At 52.3% G+C, this 19,883-nt stretch overlaps 2 protein-coding genes across 2 annotated transcripts in view; both read right to left on the reverse strand.

The window, feature by feature from the left end:
* LOC123344920 (tripartite motif-containing protein 15-like) overlaps nucleotides 1–19,883 on the reverse strand; it is a 346,226-nt gene that overhangs the window by 269,519 nt on the left and 56,824 nt on the right. The gene's annotated exons all lie outside the window — the stretch shown is intronic.
* Nucleotides 1–19,883, reverse strand: part of LOC123344875 (zinc finger protein RFP-like) — a 44,994-nt gene that overhangs the window by 6,157 nt on the left and 18,954 nt on the right. Inside the window, exon 8 of the mRNA XM_044981366.1 lies at nucleotides 18,947–19,169. Within this exon, the coding sequence (XP_044837301.1) occupies nucleotides 18,947–19,169 (223 nt within the window). The remainder of the gene's footprint in view (nucleotides 1–18,946; nucleotides 19,170–19,883) is intronic.

Genomic DNA, 19,883 nt, shown 5'->3' on the forward strand with positions numbered 1-19,883 from the left:
CACTGCAGCTCCTCAGTCTTTGTAACGGGTCCCACTTCATTAGTTTCTCATTTATCACAGAGGCTTCAGCTCCCACATCCCACTGCTGGTGTTGCCCCATTCCCAGCAGCACAGACACAGCCACGAAGGCATCAGAAGCTTTTATTGAGGGAGCAGAAGTGGCAGGTACCAGCTTTATACCCCACAGGGAAGCTCCCTCCCCTACTGCAGCCTCCAGTCCCAGGCCAGGGAATAGAGAGGAAGGTGCAGCAATGGGGAACAGCCACTTAAGACCAGAGAGTAGGAGGTGGCACTGGGTGGGGTAGCACCATCTCCAGCCTAGAGAGAAAGGAGGAGCTGCCAGTCTCACAGGAAGAGCATCTCCCCAATCCAGGAAGCAGGGAGCAGCTCCAATGGGAGAGCCCAGCCCTGCCCAGAGGAAAGGCAGGATGTTGGAGAAGAGCGATGGGGGACCCCCTGCACCGGGGTGAAGCAGAGGGATGTGGCAGGGAGCTCTGTTCGTGTGTGACTCAATTAAGAGTGTTTCTGTTCATCAGAATGGGGATGAACTCAGCACTAAGGGTGGTGTCAGGACTCTTTTTGTGTCCCCGCCCCCTCCGTGGCCCTGACTGAGGCCCCCTGGCCAGGCTGGGAGACTTGCCCGCTATGGAGAGCCCCTGACACTCCACCTGCCGTGGACATGGGTCCATGGGCCTTTGGCAGCAGTCCCCAGCCCATGTCCCCACTCCCCGGGGTGCACCACCCTGGGCAGGTGGAGGATCCAGGGCTCCCCAGTGCAGTCCCTGGATGGCAGCCTGTTTCTGGCTTCTGCCCTGGCCAGGGCCTCAGGGAAAGAGGAGCAGGGGTGGGGCCATTGAGAGAGGCCAGCACCAGGGCGAGATTGGTGCTGCGGTCAGGGGCTGCACTACACAGAGAGGAGCTGCTCAGCTGCCCTGCCCTAAGCACAGACACTGCCTGCAATGCTCCATGCCTGCCCAAGGCTTGCAGTGTGCGGCGCGGGGCAACGTGGCCCTCTTCCCCCAAACTATGCCCATGCTGAAAAGTGTCCTGGTCATCCCACCTTTAAAAGTGTGTGTGTGTGTTGTGGGGGGAGACATGGGCCCCTGGATCTCCTTACTGTTTAATGTGTTATTTTTAGGGCTGTGTGTGTCATGGTCGCTGTCAGTTTGGTTGGTAACTTCAGCTACAATCTCATGAAGACGTTTTCTCTGGAATTTTCTCATAATTTAAAGGCAATCTTCACCTGCAAACTCACCCTGTCTGTGTGCTCCAAATGATCCTCCCCTTTTTCTCTCCAGTTCAGACGGCAGAGTGTCTTGGGGGAGAAAGGAGAAGAGAGGTGAGATTTCAGACTTTCATATTCATAAGAGCATCCCCACTCTGAAACTGTTTTATAATTATGACAGAGAAACAGACAGAGAGGCCCAGAGACACACTAGTATAAAAAGATCTGAAATCTATTTCCCCCTCTCAATCAGGCATCTCTCAGCAATGGAGCCAGCAGCCTTGCAGCCTCACAACTATCCCAGGACACACAATCTGTAAGAGATTTACTTTTCCCTCCTCATCCCCTCCCTCCCGTCAGACTCCAGTTGGTTTGTCTCATTCACTTACTGCCTTTTGTCGTAACCTAGACCCAGAGCCTGCAAAGACTTTGGCATAAAAGTAGCTTTACCCACTTGGGTCCCTTTGACACTAACCAGATGTTCAGAGTTTGTGAAATTCTGGCTCTAACTGTGAGCTGTTGGGTCTGTTTACTCAGCACCTCTACAGAGAGCAGCACGACAGGACCTCGTCCTCCATAGGCAGAAATGGAAATAATAGTAAAATTATTTTATCAAGGTGGAAATTGAGGTGGGGGAGGGTTGGCTCAAAGGGTCCGATTTCTCCCTGTACCAGGAAAAGGAGAAGGGAGGGGCCATTTGTGACTCTGCTGTTCAGTGGCTGCAGGGGCCGGTGCAGACCTTGGCACAGGCTGAGGAAGTTCTGAAGCCAGCCAGAGCTACATCCCTGTGACAATGGCCCCCGTGTGTTTAGGCCACTGTGCAGAGTGTCAGAGGCCCAGCTTTACACGGCCCATGTCGCTCTGTCCCTCGTCCACCTGCTCCCTCTTCCACCCGCCCTCACCACCCCCACCCCACTCCCAGCCCTCTCAGGAACACGCCTTGTGCCTGCAACTGCTGGGGAGGAGGCACAAGAGGTGCCTGTGCTGGAGGGATCCCTGACCGTGGGGGAGGGTCTTTCTCCTTCCCCACAGCCCATTTGGCCGAAACTAGCTGCAAACGGGACCAGAGCTCAGTGACGGGCTGGATCCGCCCTTGAGAAATGTGCCCCATGGCTGGTGATGGGGCAGTAGACGGGGAGGGCTCTGAGCTATAGAGAGATCTTTGCCACGTGTCTGGCTGTTGGGTCTTGCCAAAATGCTCGGTATCCAACTGACCATCATATTTCCCCACAAGGAATTTCCCCCCAAGTCAGATTGACAGAGAGCCTGGGGATTTTTTTCCTTCCTTCCTCTGCAGCCTGGGTCACGGGTCAGTTGCAGATTTAAACTAGAGTCAATGGTGGATTCTGTGTAACTTGTGTAGCGGGGCAGTTACCCAGCTCCTGGGATAAAAGGAGGTAAAAGGTGAAAAGCAGCTGAGGTCGGCTGACTGGGGAGGCAGCCACAGCTGGGGCCACACCCAATTAGGTCACAGCTGGCCCTGATCAAAGGGCTGGGAGCTAGGCAGGCAAGAGTCTCACTGCAGGGCTGCCTGGGAGCAGAGCACAGGGTACCTTACACAGAGCAGGGCTGGGGTGGGGCAGGCAGAGCTGGGGAGCTCTGGCCTGGCAAGTCCCCAGGCTGAGGCCTTGTTAAGGGCCAGGGATGGTATTAGGGCTAGAAAGGCAGTAGGTCCAACCCCTTTGCTAATGATGAGTGGACATTGCGGACTGCAGGCTGCCCCAGAGAAAGGGGGCTAGATGACTGGCAGTAACCACTGAGGGACGGTGGGTATAGAGGGTTGGGATGCCTCTGGGAGAGGAGACCCAGAGTGTGGGGGTACTGCTGTGGGCAGAACCCCAAGGTAAGGGGCACTGGAGTCCAGGAGGGGCATGGGGGGCTCTGAGGCAGGAGAGACACTGGCCAGCAGTGGGCACTCTGCAGCGGGAAAGCTAATTCCCTGACTGACCAGCAGGAGGCGCCGCACTGCTGAGTGCTCAACCAGTTACACTTGAAGTTTTAAAATCATGTTTTGAGGACAGAGGTTAGGGGTCAATTGCAGGAGTGGGTGGGTGAGATTCTGTGGCCTGCAGTGTGCAGTTGGTCAGACTGGATGATCATGATGGTCCCTTCTGGCCTTAAAGTCTTTGAGTCATTTCTTAATTTAACAGCATCATCTAAGTGTGAACCAATTGATCAGCACCATTCTCTTCTCAGAGACTTATCCCAATTTCCATTCCTAGATCCCTTCTAGGTACCTTTGAACTTCCCCAGAATCTCCATTAGCACAATCGTTTTCTGGGAGAAACCACTGACTCGCTCTTCCAGTTCAGGAGAAATCTCCTCTGGCTGCTGGAACTTCCCCTTCTCACACCTGGAGGGAAACAATTTCACGTGATTATATTTTACTGTGTGACTCGTTATAAGTTCTGGCTAGTGAGTCGCTGCTCTAATGGGCCTGGAGTTAGAATTCCTCGACTTCTCCCAGCCTCAGAGCAGGTGCAACACAGCCCAGGGCCAAGCAATCTTCCCTTCAAAGGTCATTAATATTCTTCAACTCTGGTCTGGAAAGATCAGCTCTGGGGACAAAAGGGGAATTGAGTCTCCATGGCCAATTCGCTTCTTGGCCTCCATGCTCTGAGGGTCAGGAGGTTCCCAGGTGAAGTGCTGTAGAAATCTGCCTCTAGGAACTAGACTGAGACACCAACTACCCCTTCCCCATCTCATTTCTCACAGGTCTCCAAACAGCCCTCAGATGGGGAAAGGCTCTTGAAAACTACTGCCCTGGGCTGAATAGTGACCAGTACCCAGCAGTGACAGGCCCATAGTCCATCCCCACAATCCTGAGGCAGCCAGTCCCCCAGGGATGTGACATCTCTACAAAATACTTGAGGTCAGTCCTTCCCACTGACTGGAGAATTCCAGAGTCTTCTGTACAAGAGTGAGCACCCCAGGATGGAGTTGATCAGAGAGATTTGTATCCAACATGTGATCTCCCCATACATTTTGCTGTAGAGCCCCGGGGAGATGCGGTGCTACCCTCATCATCAAGCTCTTTCCCAGCATTGTGGAGTGCGAGGGAGCCACATACCTGCTCAAGGTGGTTCTGACATCCTAGAGGAGAGACAAAAGAATTTCAGTCCTCTCTGAGACACACACACAGGGGATCCCAGGGAAGGGATTTAGGAAGTATGGGGGAAGAGACCCTGCCCTGGCCCCAGGGCCATTGATTCCCTGAGCTAATGGGGCTTTTCCATCTTTCATATCCCTGTGACTCTGCTAAGAATAATACTCACTCAGATGTCAGCAATGCACATGCCGAGTTACACTGAGATCTCCGAATGTTGGACTCCAGTGCTTATGATTCAGCAGCCCGCTCCTCCCTCTGTGGGGGCCTGGCAGTTTCGGTTTCCAATTGTCCCTCGGGGTGGCTCAACCCTATGCCTCACCCCCCTCCAAACCTTTCCCCAATGCCACACCCCAACCCAACTCTTCCCACTCCCACTCAACCTCCACCCTGTCTCTTCCTTGCCTCCTCTTGTGAGCTGCCATAAATATAAAGGAAAGAGTAACATAAAATACCTCCTTGCAGCTGTACTGAATCGCTTTACCTCTAAGGGGTTAAGAAGCTCAGATAACCTGGTTGGCTCCTGACAAGAAGGACCGATAAGGAAAGAAGATACTTTCAAATCTGGTGGGTTGTGGGAGGTTTTGTTTGGGCTCTGTTTGTTTGTTCCTGATAGAGAGATAGACCAAGCAGGGACAACATCTCCTGAAAAGCTACCTGAAATGATCCATCTAAGATTACAAAAATTCTAACTAAGGCAAAGAAATGCGTTATTTTTTGTTTTAGCATGTGAATTTTCCCTGTGCTAAGAGGCAGTTTTATTCCTGCTTTTGTAACTGTGAAGCTGAGTCCAGAGGGGAGTCCTCTGTGTTTGAAATCTTTTTATTACCCTGTAAAGTTACCTTTTATCAATGATCTTGCAGGTGTGATTCTTGTACTTTTTTCTTTATAATAAAGTTATTCTTTAAAGAACCCGATTGATTTTAGTGTCCTAAAGATAAGGGTCTGGTCTGTACTTACATTAAAGGCAATTGGTTGGTATATCATTCTCAAGCCTCCCCAGGAAAGGGGGTGAAGGGACTTGGGGGGATATTTTGGGGGAATAGGGATTCCAAGTAACCCATCTCCGAATTTTTGTTTAAATCACTTGGTGGTGGCAGCAAGGACAAGGAAAGGAATTTGTGCCTTGGGGAAGTTTTTAACCTAAGCTGATGGAATATAAGATTAGGGGTCTTTCATGTGGGTCCCCACATCTGTCCCCAGAGTTCAAAGTGGGGAGGGAATCCTAACATGAGCACACTCCCTCCCCGCTCCTCCCCCTCCCTCCCAGCATCTCCTGCACACAGTGGAACAGCTGATTGCAGCAGGCAGATGGTGCTGGAAGAAGGGGGAGGAGTTGATCAGCAGGGCTGACTGTGGGTAGCACTGAGGGGGAGAGCTGGCTGTCCTGGAGCACCCACCTATGTTTCTCAATCAGTCTCACGTGTAGGAATTCACTCGCCGGCTTCTGACACTTCCCCTCCAGCTCACTGATCAGCTCACTCAGACGGGAAATCTGCTCGGAGAGTTTACTGAGATTTTCATTCTGGATCCTCACAATCTCCTTGTCCAGCTTCTCCAGATGGGCCAGGAGGAGTCGCTCTTGTTCCTCCAGGAACTGCTGCAATTGCTGAAATTCAGACACAATCTTCTGCCTCTCGGTTTGTGTTTGTTTCTGTATAAAATAGGGCAAGGGCTGGTCAGGGACATGGATGGAGCCCAGGGTCCTTTCATGGAGAGCTGAGTGTGCAGGAGGGTGATTTTCTTTGAAAATCCTCAGATTTCTGACATTTGACTCTACCCTGTGGGTACTAGGCAGGGGATTCTCTCACACCTTCCCTTTTGGCCCCTTGTCCCTGTGAAAGGGAAGTTTCTCTGTCAGTCATGGTCAGCATCTTCTGTTATTTATGGTCTGTGGAAATTCAGACCCAGAGCAGCAGGAGGCAGGACTCAGCACTACACTAACAGAGACCTCAGGGCAGTTAAAAGAAACAAATGTTTTAAAAATGCACAAAATGTCTAGACCCAGTGGACAAGCACTTCACGGGGACATTTGTGTGAATTCAGGCAAGCCACAAGGACTAATAATCAACTGCAGTGGAAGCTTAGGGCTTGTCTACACATGAATCTAACCCAGCAATCCATGATGATGGAGAAACACACACAAGCCCGTGTTCACGTAGGCCACACAGGAGTCTGCTTCCAGTCAGACCTCCCACTGCCAGTCCCACAGCTGGTTCATAACAACAGGCACCTACCAGATATTCCCAGCAATTCCTCTCTCCAGTCGCTTTCAATCCCAGCAGCTTTTCTCTCTCTTCCCTCAGAGTCTTCAAATGGGCCTGGATTCTTTCCTGAAGAAACAGAAATGATTTGGGAGGTTTCATCTGGATAGTTGAGAGGTGTTTTTCCTGTTTGGAAGTGGGTGTTTTTCCACCCAAAACCCAAGATGACTGTGGTTCTAATCGCTTTGTGACATCAGGACCACCAAGGTGATGAAACCTCATTAATGGAAACTAGGAGCATGTCACATTCAGACTCGTTACCAATTCTGGTTCAGTGTTTTTAGTAATTAGCAAGAGATCTCAATTATACCCAAGCTTTACTGGTATTTGTGAATTGATTAATGGTACAGAGCATAACAGCAGGGCTGGCTCCAGACCCCAGCATGCCAAGCGCACGCTTGGGGCGGCGTGCCACGGGAGGGTGGCAGACGGCTCCGGTGGACCTCCCGCGGCTCTGGTGGACCTCCCGCAGACATGCCTACGGAGGGTCCGCTGGTCCCGCAGCTCTGGTGGACCTTCCGCAGACGTGCCTGCGGAGGGTCCATTGGTCCCGCGGCTTCAGTGGAGCATCCACAGGTGTTTCTGCGGGAGGTCCACTGGAGCTGCGGGACCAGCGGACCCTCCGCAGGCACGTCTGTGGGAGGTCCACCGGAGCCGTGGGACCGGTGACCGGCAGAGCGCCCCCCGCGGTGTGCCGCCCTGCTTTGGGCAGCGCAATTCCTAGAGCCGCCTCTGCATAACAGGGCACTGGAGTCACATGGGGGTGAATCAATAAACCTGTTTTTTGAAGGTTTAACAAACAAAGTGATACAAATCTCAGAAGCCACCTGGGTTTAAATATGGGCTGGGATTTCAGCCCTGTCGCCCTGGGGCTGCACTGGTTGGGCAGAGCTGGTCTAAGCACCAGGGCAAAACTCATGAGATGTCGGGAGGCCATTCGTCTGGTTTGAAGCTGCACAGTCCAGTTGTGTGGAGCACTATCCCTGTCCGGTAGGGACTCAGCACTGGACGTGGCTTTGTCTGGTGCAAAAGGGAGAGGAGGAGACTGAAGCTGCAGGAGGACACCCTTGAGGGTGGGGGCAGGGCTGGGGTGGCACCTTCATGCAGAATGATGCAGGTGGGTGGCACGCTGGAAAAAATGGTGGTGGGGTCCACACAGGGTGACTGATACTGGTGAGGACGGGCCCATGCAGGCAGGTGTGAGGGTGTCCCGTGTTCTGGGGATGCCTCAGTGACCTCCCTAATTAGACATGATGCAGATCTGTACAAAGAATAGGTTGGGGTTTGCCCCAGGTCTGTCCTAACCCCTCTCCATGGCAATGCCCCCTGGGCAGGTACCCCACGGTTCCATTCCCTGGTAAAGATCCCGGAAGCAGTGCATTCTGGGAGATTTCAAAAGGCTGCCTGGTGGGACTAACGGAACCACTCTGGCTGGTCCTTGGCCACGTACACAACAGTGCAGGTCAGACTGGCACCGGTCAGCTCCAGCCTGGGGTTGGTTTTGCTACAACCCAGTGTAATCCCAGTGGTACTTGGCATGGACCTGAGCTGTCTGGAGCCCTTTTGTGTGCGGACGGAAGGTGCGCGGGGTCCCACACAGTGTTTAGCCCAGTTATCTCCTCTAGTGCAGGCCGGCAGCATCTGAGTTTAACCCCTCGTGGAGAAACACAGGAGTTCAGAATCCCAGTGAGAAACCTCCTCTCCCTGCTGGGACTGGGACCTTTATCAAGGCGTCTCTCCCTCCTAACGGACACAGTTCATCACTGGGTGGGGCTGATGCTAAGATGTCAGCATGGCAAAGTGGTTCAGGTCTTGGACTGGGTCTGGGGAGATTTGGGTTCTATGCTAAGCTCTGTCACTGACATGCTCGGTGACTATGTGCAACTCGCTGCCCCGCTTTGTGCCTCAGTTTCCCTTCCCACCTTTTGTCTAGCTAGACCAGTGGTCACCTACCAGTCGATTGCGATTAACTAGTTGATCCTGGAGATTCTCCCAGTGTATCGCAATCTCTGGCAGCTGGAACTGTGGCCAATGGGAGCTGCGGGAGTGGTTCCTGCAGAGAGAGGCAGCGTGTGTAGCCACATGCTCCCCTCCAGGGGCCACAGGGGCACATTGGCCCCTTCCAGGAGTGGCGCAGGGTCGGGACAGGCAGGGAGACTGCGTTAGCCCCGCTGCACTACTGACCAGGAGCTGCCTGAGGTAAATCAGTGTCGCCCAGCTGGAGCCAGCTTCCCTCACCCCCTCCTACACCCCAACCCCCTACTCCAGTCCTGACCCTCCTCCCAGAGCCAGCACCCTGTGCCCTCACTGAACCCCAACCGTCTGCCCCAGCCTGGAGCCCTCTCCTGCTCCCCAACCCCCTGCCCCAGGCTCAGCTCAGAGCCCCCTCCCAGACTGCAAACCCCTCGGCCCCAGCCCAGAGCCCCCACCCCCACCTGAATCCCAGCCTCCTGCCGGTGACCGTGAGTGAGGGTGGGGGAGAGCAAAGGAGAGAGGGGGGGTATGGAGTGAGTAGCCCTTCTGAGTGGGGCGGTGCAGATCCTGCTTTCAAGATTTGATATTTTGCCTCTGTTGCCACATTGTCAGATCATATATTTTGTTACAGCATCTCCTGCACAATGAAGACTTTACAGAGCTGAATGATGAGTCACACCCGTGACAGGGAACTCACAGTGAAATTAGCCTGTAATTAAACCCCAGACGTTAACCCATTAAATTTCACAGCAATTCCCTACCTTGTACTCCTGGGCAGCCTCCTCGATGGGGACCACAGTGTGAGCGCGGTGAGCCCGGGACTCTCTGCAAATCACACAGATGGGGGTTTGTGAGGCCAGAGAGCAGGCAGCTAACCAAAACCTCCATTTTATTTACATATCTACAGAGAGCTTCTCAGCCGGTTGAAACCGGTTGAGCTAACCCATAATAATCTAACTCAGTTGCCATAGCAACAAAACCATGACAACCAAATACACAACATATTCCTCCCCCCCCTAATAAGAACATCCCCTAAATAAAACACACACACTAGACTAGAGAAGGAGGGTAGACTGCCTCCATTCCCGGCTAAACCCTGGGGATTATTTTGCCCCATAACCGTGGGTTCGCCCTAGCTAAAGATCCAGCCGATGAGGAGGCCTTCTGTCTCTAGGTGGATTACGGCGAACTACTGGTGTTATTGCACCCAAAAGCACTAGGGGCTCAGGGTCCGCAGCACGAACAGGTGAGGAGGTGGTATCAGCTCGTGCTGGGCAAAGGGGTATCTCAGCCGCCGGCAGTAATGGAGGAGAACAGTCAGAAACAGGTGACTCGTGATTCGATCCCTCACCAGAAGAGGTGAAGTCAGACCCCTCAACTGCAGATGGGTCCTGAGGGCTGGCATGACCTGGCAACAGCTGATCTACATGTCGCCGCCAGGTAAGATTCTCTGCAGTCCGGACTGTGTAGGAAACAGGTCCTGTTTGAGTGATGACTGTGGCCGGAACCCATTTAGCTCTGGAAGTATAATTCCGAGCCAAAACTGGCTGTCCCGGGCTAAAGGTTCGGTCTTTTGCTCTGGGTGCCCGTCTGATGACTTGATATTGCTGCTGATGTTGCACAATTTGTCGGGGTTCAGAAGGTTTCAGCAGATCAAAGCAAGTGCGCAGCTGTCGTCCCATCATTAGAAAGGCCGGAGATGCGTGGGTCGTAGCATGAGGTGTGTTTCTGTAGGAAAGTAAAAAGGTATCCAGACGCTTTTGAATGGAGTGTTGTCCCCTTGCTGATTTCAAAGCATTTTTCATTGTCTGCACAAATCTTTCAGCTAATCCGTTGGTGGACGGATGATATGGTGCTGACGTGATGTGGTGTATCCCATTTGCTTTCATAAAATTTTGAAACTCCTGAGAAACGAACTGCGGTCCGTTGTCGCTCACAAGTTGTTCTGGCAGACCAAAACGACTAAAGAGTCCTCATAGTTTTTGGATAGTACTCTCTGCAGAAGTGGACTGCATTACAGAGACTTCTGGCCATTTAGAATGGGCATCTATTGCCACCAAGAACATGCTTCCTTCAAGGGGGCCAGCAAAGTCAACGTGAATACGTTGCCACGGGTTTTCAGGCCAGTCCCATGGGTGTAGGGGTGCCCACTGGGGTGCATTCCTCACACCCTGACATGACATACAAGCTTTTGCCTTCTCTTCAATAGCGCTGTCCAGTCCAGGCCACCAAAAATAGCTTCGTGCAATTTCCTTCATGCGCACTATTCCACAGTGACCGGAATGTAGCTGTTCTAACATCTGTGATCTCAGTGGTGGTGGAATAATGACACGTCTCCCCCACAACAAACAACCAGATTGGACCGACAACTCCGTCCGCTTGGACATGTAGGGAACAAGGTCGGATGAGACCGGAGAGGTTTGTCGAGATTTCCATGCATCACCAGGTCCATAACGTGGGACAATACTGGGTCAATGCGAGTTGCCTTCTTTATCTGAGTAGCAGTGATGGGTGTATTCTCTACCTGTTCAAAGTAGAAGATTTCCTTGTGGGCACTATCTTGGTGTTTGACCGGCAAAGGCAACCTTGAGAGGCCATCTGCATTGCCGTGTAGAGTGGATTTCCGATATTTGATTTCATATGTGTGTGCTGAAAGTAACAATGCCCAACGTTGCATACGACTAGCAGCTAATGGGGGAATGCCTGTGTAAGGTCCAAAAATTGATGTCAGAGGTCGATGGTCTGTGAGAAGAGTAAATTTTCGCCCAAACAGGTACTGATGAAACTTCCGAATTCCAAAAACAATTCCTAATGCCTCACGTTCGATTTGGGCGTAGTTAGTTTCTGCTTTGCTTAGAGTGCGTGAAGCAAAAGCAATAGGTCTCTCTTCTCCTGAAGGCATAATATGTGACACGACTGCTCCCACTCCATAAGGGGAGGCATCGCAGGCCAATTGCAGTGGTAAGGATGGATCAAAGTGCGTTAGAACTTCAGAATTTAGCAATGCATCCTTAGCTTTGTTAAACGCAACATCACAGGCTTCAGTCCACTTCCAGGCCTTGTTCTGCCCAAGGAGCTCATGAAGTGGTTTTAGCAGTGTGGCTAACTGTGAGATGAACTTTCCATAATAGTTCAGGAGTCCTAGAAACGAGCGCAGCTGGCTTACATTTCGAGGTGGGGGAGCCTCCACAATAGCTTTAACTTTTGCAGGGGCCTTATGAAGACCTGCAGAATCAATGATGTGACCCAAATATTCAACAGAGGGCTTGAAGAATTCACACTTGTCTTTGCGAACTCGTAGGCCATACTCTTCCAGTCTTTGTAGGGTAGCCTCTAAATTCTTTAAGTGATCCTCTTCATTTCTTCCAGTGACCAGGATATCATCCAGATAGCACTGAACTCCTGACAAGCCACACAAGATCTGGTCCATAGCCCTCTGGAACAGGGCGGGAGCAGATGTTATTCCGAAGGGTAGACGACAGTATCGATAAAGCCCCTTATGAGTCACAATAGTCAACAGCTCTTGGGACTTTTCATCGACGTGCATCTGTAAATATGCTTGACTCAGATCAATCTTACTGAACTTTTGTCCCCCAGCCAGGCCCGCGAAGAGGTCATCGATGCGGGGAAGCGGGTATTGCTCTGCACACAACACTGGGTTGACAGTGACTTTAAAATCACCGCAAATCCGGAGAGAGCCATCTTTCTTCACGATTGGAATGATAGGAGTGGCCCATGAGCTATGGGTAACTGGTATTAGGACTCCATTGGTGACCAGGCACTCCAGGTCTGCTTCAACTTTTGGCCTGATGGCATATGGCACAGTTCGGGCTTTCAGATATTTTGGTGGACTGCCAGGTTTAATGTTCAATGTCACAGTGATTCCCTTCATACTTCCCAAATCATCTCCAAAAACAGCAGCATGTTTCCTTAGTATAGGGGTTAGACTGGTTTCTTCCTTAGTCAACCGGTGCACTTCTGCCCAGTTCAGTTGAATCTTCCCAAGCCAAGACCTACCCATTAAGGCTGGGTAGTTACCTCTCACCACAAACAGTGGCAATTTAGCCACCTGTCCATTGAGCTCCACCTTAACATCAATAGTGCCCAGCATAGGCACAGCTTCTCCCGTATACGTCTTCAGAACAGGTTTTTGTTGCCTTAAGCGGAAGATGCTGTAGCTTTTCTTTATACACAGTCTCGGAGATCAGTGAGACGGCTGCACCGGTGTCCAGTTCCATGCGTATACGTTTGCCATCCAATAACGGGGTTACCCAGTATTCATGTGAGCCCATTGCCAAAGACAAAACATGCAGTGGCACTTCCTCTTGCGATGAGGTGTCACCTTGATCATCCTGGGTCCGCTCTAGGGTATGCAGGGTTCCTCTTTTTGTCGGCCAGACCACAGGCCTCTTTTTCTTTTGTTTACAGGCACACTCAATGTGTCCCTTTCTGCCACAGTGTCGACACACCAGGTCCTTACACCAGCATTCTGATGCCTGGTGACCCGGCTTACCACAGCGGTAACATTCTTGAATCTGCACAGTTTTGTGGGTCGGTTCTTGTGACACTTTTTGCACCCTAGGGGGTGCACCGATGTATTGTGCCTCCCTTGTAGCCAGTTCCATGGAGACAGCAATATCAACAGCCTTCTGTAAGGTAAGCTGAGCCTCTGTCAGTAGGCACTTCCGTATAGCTTCACTGTACAGGCCACACACTAACCTGTCACGCAGGGCATCATGTAACATTTCTTTAAATTCACAGTGTTCTGCTAGCTTTTTTAAAATGGCTACAAATTGTACAACTGTTTCATCTTCCTTTTGGTCTCTTTTGTGGAACCTATATCTTTCAGCAATTACCAGTGGTTTTGGGGAGAAATGAGACCCCAGGATTTCCACAATGTCACTGTAAGATTTAGTTGCTGGCTTAACAGGGTGTAGTAAGCTGTGTAGCAGGGAGTAGGTTTTAGCCCCTACAACACTTAAGAATATTGGCACCTTCTTCGCTTCTGTAATGTCATTTGCAATAAAAAAAAGCTCAAAACGCTCAGTATACACATGCCACTGCTCTGTATTCTCATCAAAAGGCTCCAGGGGCCTGGTCAGAGTAGCCATGATTTTTAGTTTCACTTTCACAGTCAGTGCAAAGAAGCAGCTTTTTTTCTTTGTTTGGTCTTTACCTTGACTTCTACTTCCTTCTGTTACTGGAGCAGCACCAGGATCCCACCTTCGTCGCCAGTGTTATATCCTTGGGGCAGCCGGTGTAGGAAGCAATCACTTGAGGCCAGAGAGCAGGCAGCTAACCAAAACCTCCATTTTATTTACATATCTACAGAGAGCTTCTCAGCCGGTTGAAACCGGTTGAGCTAACCCATAATAATCTAACTCAGTTGCCATAGCAACAAAACCATGACAACCAAATACACAACAGTTTGATCCTCTTCACAGAACAGTTTCAGAGCCTCCTGGTGTTCCCCACACACCCTGCCCCCTCCTGCTCCCTTTGCTGCCTGTAAACTCAACTGCTTGGTGATTTCTACGACATTTGCCAGCTGCCTGTTGGGCCTGAGGTTTCCCTGTTGCACAGTTTCTCTGCACTGAGGGCAGGAAGCGGCTGTATCGGATCCCTCCCAGCACTGGGCGATGCAGGCTCGGCAGAAATTGTGCCCACACTCCAGACTGACAGGTTCTGTGAAATACTCCAGACAGACGGGACATGTTGCTTCCTCCTGGAGACTTTCCACGGGGTTCTCTGCAGCCATGGCTTCCTCTGGGCAGTTTGTAACAGGCTTTGTTTCAAATTCCTGAATTCAAACTATGCCCCGCCTGCAGAAGCAAGGGGGTGTTTCCTTGCCTGAAAATGACTCCTGCTGTTTGCTGAACAGGAAGGACCCAGCCAATTTTACCCTTGGAGGCTTGTACAATGTACAATCACACCAGTGACAGGTAACTTTCAGTGAAATCAGCCTGTAATTAAAACCCCAAAGGGCTCTCGGCCTGCAATCAGCCCCTGAGCTGGTGGGGAGGGTCACTGGGGCATCGCCCTGTGAGGCTGAACCTGGAGGAGCAGGAGCTGGGCGTCTAAGGAGTGATAGTCAGGCTGGGCAGAATTTTGTTTATAATACCTAATTTTGACAGATAATCTTTATTTTAAGCAATTTTTATATTTATTGATTTAAACTTTCACAGCTGCACAACAATCTGGGTTTTAAGCATTTCATTCCAATTAAAATGTTCACGGCTGTGGGAAATTATGGAGGGATCAGACAATATTTTGGTTAGACCAGAACTATTTAATGACACTGGACACTGAGATTCAAAAAGTTGAAGCTTTAGAACTGTTAATATTGTCTGTGAGAAACTAAATCTCCTCCCACCCCAGCAGCTCCCCCAGGGCAGTAACCCAGAGCCTCCCCCCCCACCACACGGACCGAGGCTGAAAGTCCATCTGATGGCGGCTCAGGGGCCTGTGGAATGTACTGGGAGCTCAGCCTGGGCCCTAGTGGGGCAGGTGCCCCTGTAACACGACCACTCCCAGCAAGGCCCTGCCCCCATTTTCTCCCTGTTTGTCAGTCCAGGCAGAGAGACCAGGGACTGCAGGGAGACCAAGCTCCTGTCCCCCAGGTGAGGGCTGGGGCCCAATGGCCGAGGGCAGCGGGTGTGCGGGGAGCTCGTGCTAGGGGCTGCAGGCACCAACTGATGTCCGGGGCCTCCAGTTGCGGCAGCTGCCAGTGCCTGGTAGTGGTGGCAGCAGCTGGGAGCCCCAGGCCCTTTGAAATCGCCCCAGCAGGCTGCAGGGCTCCTAGGCACACGCGCTGGATGGGTGCAGTGGCTCATTAGGGGAAGCTGAAGCCCCGGACCCTGGCAGGAGCCATGCTGGTCGCGGAGGGAGGAAAAGCACTGAACCTTGGCAGGAGCCGCACTGGCCAGGGGTGGGGAGAAGAAGCCCCGGACCGTGGTAGCTGGGCAGGCGGCTGGGCAGGGTGGGTAGGAGAAGCCCTGGACTCCAGCAGGAACCACGCAGGGTGGGGTGGGGGGACAGAAAATGTGGGGCTGAAGCCCGACCCCCCTCTGTTCAGAGATGGCCTGAGTCCCTCTCTCTCCCCTGCCCCCTGCTCGGAGCTGGCTCTAACTCTCCGGCTGTAGAGAAATTCAGCCCAAATCTACTCACCTTGGTATCTCCGTTTCCCCCCTCACCACATAGCTATGAAGGGATTCAGCTTAGGAGGCAGAGTCAGCATTAGCCGCATTTGGCAGATGGGATCTAGGGTACACAGAGGTGAAGTGACTTTTCCAAGACCAAAAATTATACAAACCTGCCGCCTATGTGCAGGGGCCCTGTGGCTGGGGAGTATCCCCCATCCTGGTGCCCTTGAAGGAGCAGAGTGTGTGTGTCTAAGGAAGACTAATCAGGCTTGGCAGAATTCTTTATATATACACATAATTAACAGATAGTATTGCAGCTAGTTTTAAGCATTTTTTCAATATTTATTGAGTTACATTTTCACTATTGCACAAAACTCAGGATTTAGCATTTCCTTCCAATTGTTCTCAATTTCAGTTTTCACAGTTGCGGGAAATTATAGGGGGATACGTCAATAGTGTGTCAGACCCCAATGATTTAATGTCACTAGACACCGAGATTCAAAACGTTGAAGCTTTATAACCATGAAAACACAGATGGTCACATCACCTATCAAAAGATACAGTCACTGTCCTTCAATCAAACTCGAATAAGTTCTCAATCAGCCTTGTTCTTACTTTGTGTATCTGTAATTACCATTTATTATCAATTGAAATATTTTTCATTGGTCTGTGTGTAGACAGCAAAAGCAACTGTAACCCCTTTGGGGTCTAGAAAGCATGGCCCCTTTAAATCTTTTTTCCCAAGGGGGAGGGGGAGAGTAAGAAAAAGGAGGGAAACTCCAGGGGGCAGGGCTGGAGCTGGAGGGAGAGAGAGGAAAAGCAGCATGGCTGGCCCTGGAGAAGGAAGCAGAGAGAACCTGCCGGAGCCCTGAGGAGGACAGGCCAGATCGGGGACAGCCCAGGACAGGAGCCAGGAGGAGCCCTGTGCCGGGGGGAATCGCCCAAGAAGGACAGGCCAGAGCTGGATCCAGTATCACGGCTGCCCGGAGCTGCATGGGACTGTGAGTACTGGGGCTTGTGACTCTGCACTGGGAACAAGGAGGGAGGCTGCTAGATAGTTAAGTGGGGAGGTGGTCGCTCTGTGTGGCTTTGCAGAGAGCGGCAGAAGAGGGCACCGGAGGGGTTTGCTGGGGAGAGTTCACTGGCGCCGAAGATGACCAGGAGCACCCAAGACTCACCACCGGACTGGAACTTTGCTCAGGCCTCCTGAACTGTGTGTGCAGACACATTGCTCGGTGTCTGCCCTTCCAGACTGTGCTATCACTGGGCCCGTGGGGCCTTGGTTTGAATGCAGCCCTGTTTTACTGCTTCCCCTATATTTCCCCTTGTTGTTTTTCTCCTCCCAGCCCTCTGTAAATAAATATCTCCCTTTGTTATATCCATTGTACTTTTCCTGTGGGTGTGTGTGGTCACTCTGGGGGGTTTGGAACAGGTGCCCCTGGGGTGGAAGGGATTTCTCCTGCTGCATTCCTGCGCGCGCTGTCTCTTGGCCAGAGCTGCCTGCAGAGCAGACTCCATCTTGGCCACGAGGGCGCTAAAGTTACACAACGTTGGCCAAGATTTATGAATAAAATCTAATTCTTCCAGGCCTGGTGATGATAAACTCTCAGGCTAAAAGCTTGGTTAAACTGGAACGAGTGTTTTCAAGACCTGATTCTCATTTACACTAACGCTGCATGTCTCAGTGCAAAGCGACTGTAGGATCTCCATCTTTCATGACTTTATCATGAGTCTTGTGATATTTGGTGTGTTTGATGAAGCCCCAGCTCCTGGAAGCATGTGAGGAGGTGAGACTCTCAGGCAGGGCCAGGGGAGAAATCCAGCTCCAGATATTGGTGGAGCACAGCCCCCAGCCCTGAATATTCCTGGTGCTGGGGCACCTGGAGCCCATATAACCTGGCGCCCATGACGGTGGGTTCCTGTTTGTGGGTTGCTAAGCAGAGACAGACACTCCTCTGCAGCCCAGATTTAGGCACCTATCCATGAGAGGGGTGTGGCTTAGGACACCCCTTCCCCCCTTGTCGGCATCTCCCATTGGCTGGCTTACATGGCTCCCCGCCTACTGAGGTGGCTTTTGTGAATTGCATTGTAAGGTGCCTGTGTCGCCCTGGCATTGTCTAGGGAGTTCTAGATCCCTGACTCAGCTCTGAGGGTCACAGTGCTGCTGTTCCTGTGATTTTCTTGCAGCCTAAAAATTACTCACTGTGACACTCAGCACTGCAGCACCCAAGTCCCTTCATGGACTGCACCCTGTGCAACCAGTCACCTCTCTGCAGAGCACAGGTGAGCAATTCCTGATTGACATGGGTGTGCACAGGACAGAGACAGAGCACAGGCTGGAGAGTGACACATCACACAGTAAAACCCAAACTCTCTTCCCAGAGGCTCAATATTCCTTGCAGCTGGAACATTAAAGTGGAAGAAACAAGAAGAATTGTTTGTAATGTTTTATTTACAGTAAGTTGCTGGAAAGTAGCAAAGTAAAAGGAGCTGAGAAGGAGCTTTAATAACCACAGCACGGCAAGGAGATCCCCAGCTACTGAGAACAGTGGGAGGAGCTCTGGCTGGGAGACCCCCATGAGATCTAATCCCACAGATCTGTACAAAACACTCCCTGCTGCTGCTGCTTCTCCCCACCACCCCAACCCTGATTGATTCATGCTGTTTCCCTGCCTGTTCCATGCCCGGCTGTTAGTTCTGCCCCCTGCCCAGCCCCCACCTCTGCCCCTCAGAGCCCCTCTGCCCCTCCTGCAGCTCCAGAGATTCTTCCCCCCTCTCATCCCTGGGGCTGCCGAGAGGGAGGGGGAGGCACTTCCAGGAGCCATAGAGATAAGGAGCCAGAGGCTGGGTAGATGGGAGTCCTGCAGGGTCATAGAGACTGGGGTGTGCGAGGCAAGAGAGGTTGAGTTCCGGTTCCCCCCTCAACTGTGTGTCTCAGGGACACAGTCTGAGCTGGGATCCCCATGTCCCCACCCCGAGCCAGGGTCGGATTCTCCCCCCAGGGACGGAGCCCGGCGGGAAAGTGAAGATCGGGGCCTCGTCACCAACATCGATAAATGTCACCTGCCCCCGGTCACAGTCCAGACAAACCCGGATCCTGCTGGGGGCCCGGCTCAGGGGCAGGGGGGTCACAGGGGAGGTGAGAGCCCGGAACTGATCCATCCACCAGTCCTGCTCCACAGCCCAGATCCCCCCCTCAGGGCTGAGGCTGATCTCTCCCTTCCTCCCCACAGGCTCTCTGGCCACCCCCACAGCCCAGTATCGCCCATCCCCCACCTCCACCTCCCAGCAATGTCTCCCCGAGGTGAATCCCTCACAGCCCAGCACACAGGGCTCAGTGTCAAATCTCTCAGGGTTGTTGGGCAGTCGCTGCCGTGTGTCTGCCCATCTCACACTTTTCCGATCCTCAGACAGGACGAGGTCGGGATGAGCCGTGTCTGGATCCAGAGTCACATTCACTGGAGAGAGAATCAGAGTGTTAGGGGCAGAGCTCAGCCCTGGGAGTGTCTGGGCCATTTCTCACACTCCCCAGCAGCCCCGTCCTGGCTGGGACAGGCCTGGATCCCAGGGAGCTGCCTCTGTCCTGGGCACCTGAGTCTGAGCAGAGAGGTCACTGCAGCTCCTCAGTCTTTGTAATGGGTCCCACTTCATTAGTTTCTCATTTATCACAGAGGCTTCAGCTCTCACATCCCGCTGCTGGTGCTGCCTCATTCCCAGCAGCACAGACACAGCCAGGAAGGCATCAGAAGCTTTTACTGAGGGAGCAGAAGTGGCAGGTACCAGCTTTAAACCCCAGAGGGAAGCTCCCTCCCCTAATGAAGCCTCCAGTCCCAGGCCAGGGAACAGAGAGGAAGGTGCAGCAATGGATAAGAGCCGCTTAAAACCATACAGTAGGTGGTAGCACCATCTCCAGCCTAGAGAGAAAGGAGGAGCTGACAGTCTCACAGGAAGAGCATCTCCCCAATCCAGGAAGCAGTGAGCAGCTTCAATGGGGGAGCCCAGCCCTGCCCAAAGGAAAGGCAGGATGTTGGAGAAGAGCGATGGGTATGTGGCAGCAGGGCCGGCTCTAACATTTATGCCGCCCCAAGCAAACAAAAAGAGCGCCGCCCGACCCCTGCGAGCGCCGTGCCGCTGAACCCCTCCCCGAGCGTCGCACCGCCCAAGTCCCCATC

The sequence above is a fragment of the Mauremys mutica genome, chromosome 12 (assembly GCF_020497125.1).
Source record: "Mauremys mutica isolate MM-2020 ecotype Southern chromosome 12, ASM2049712v1, whole genome shotgun sequence".
Lineage (NCBI taxonomy): Eukaryota > Metazoa > Chordata > Testudines > Geoemydidae > Mauremys > Mauremys mutica.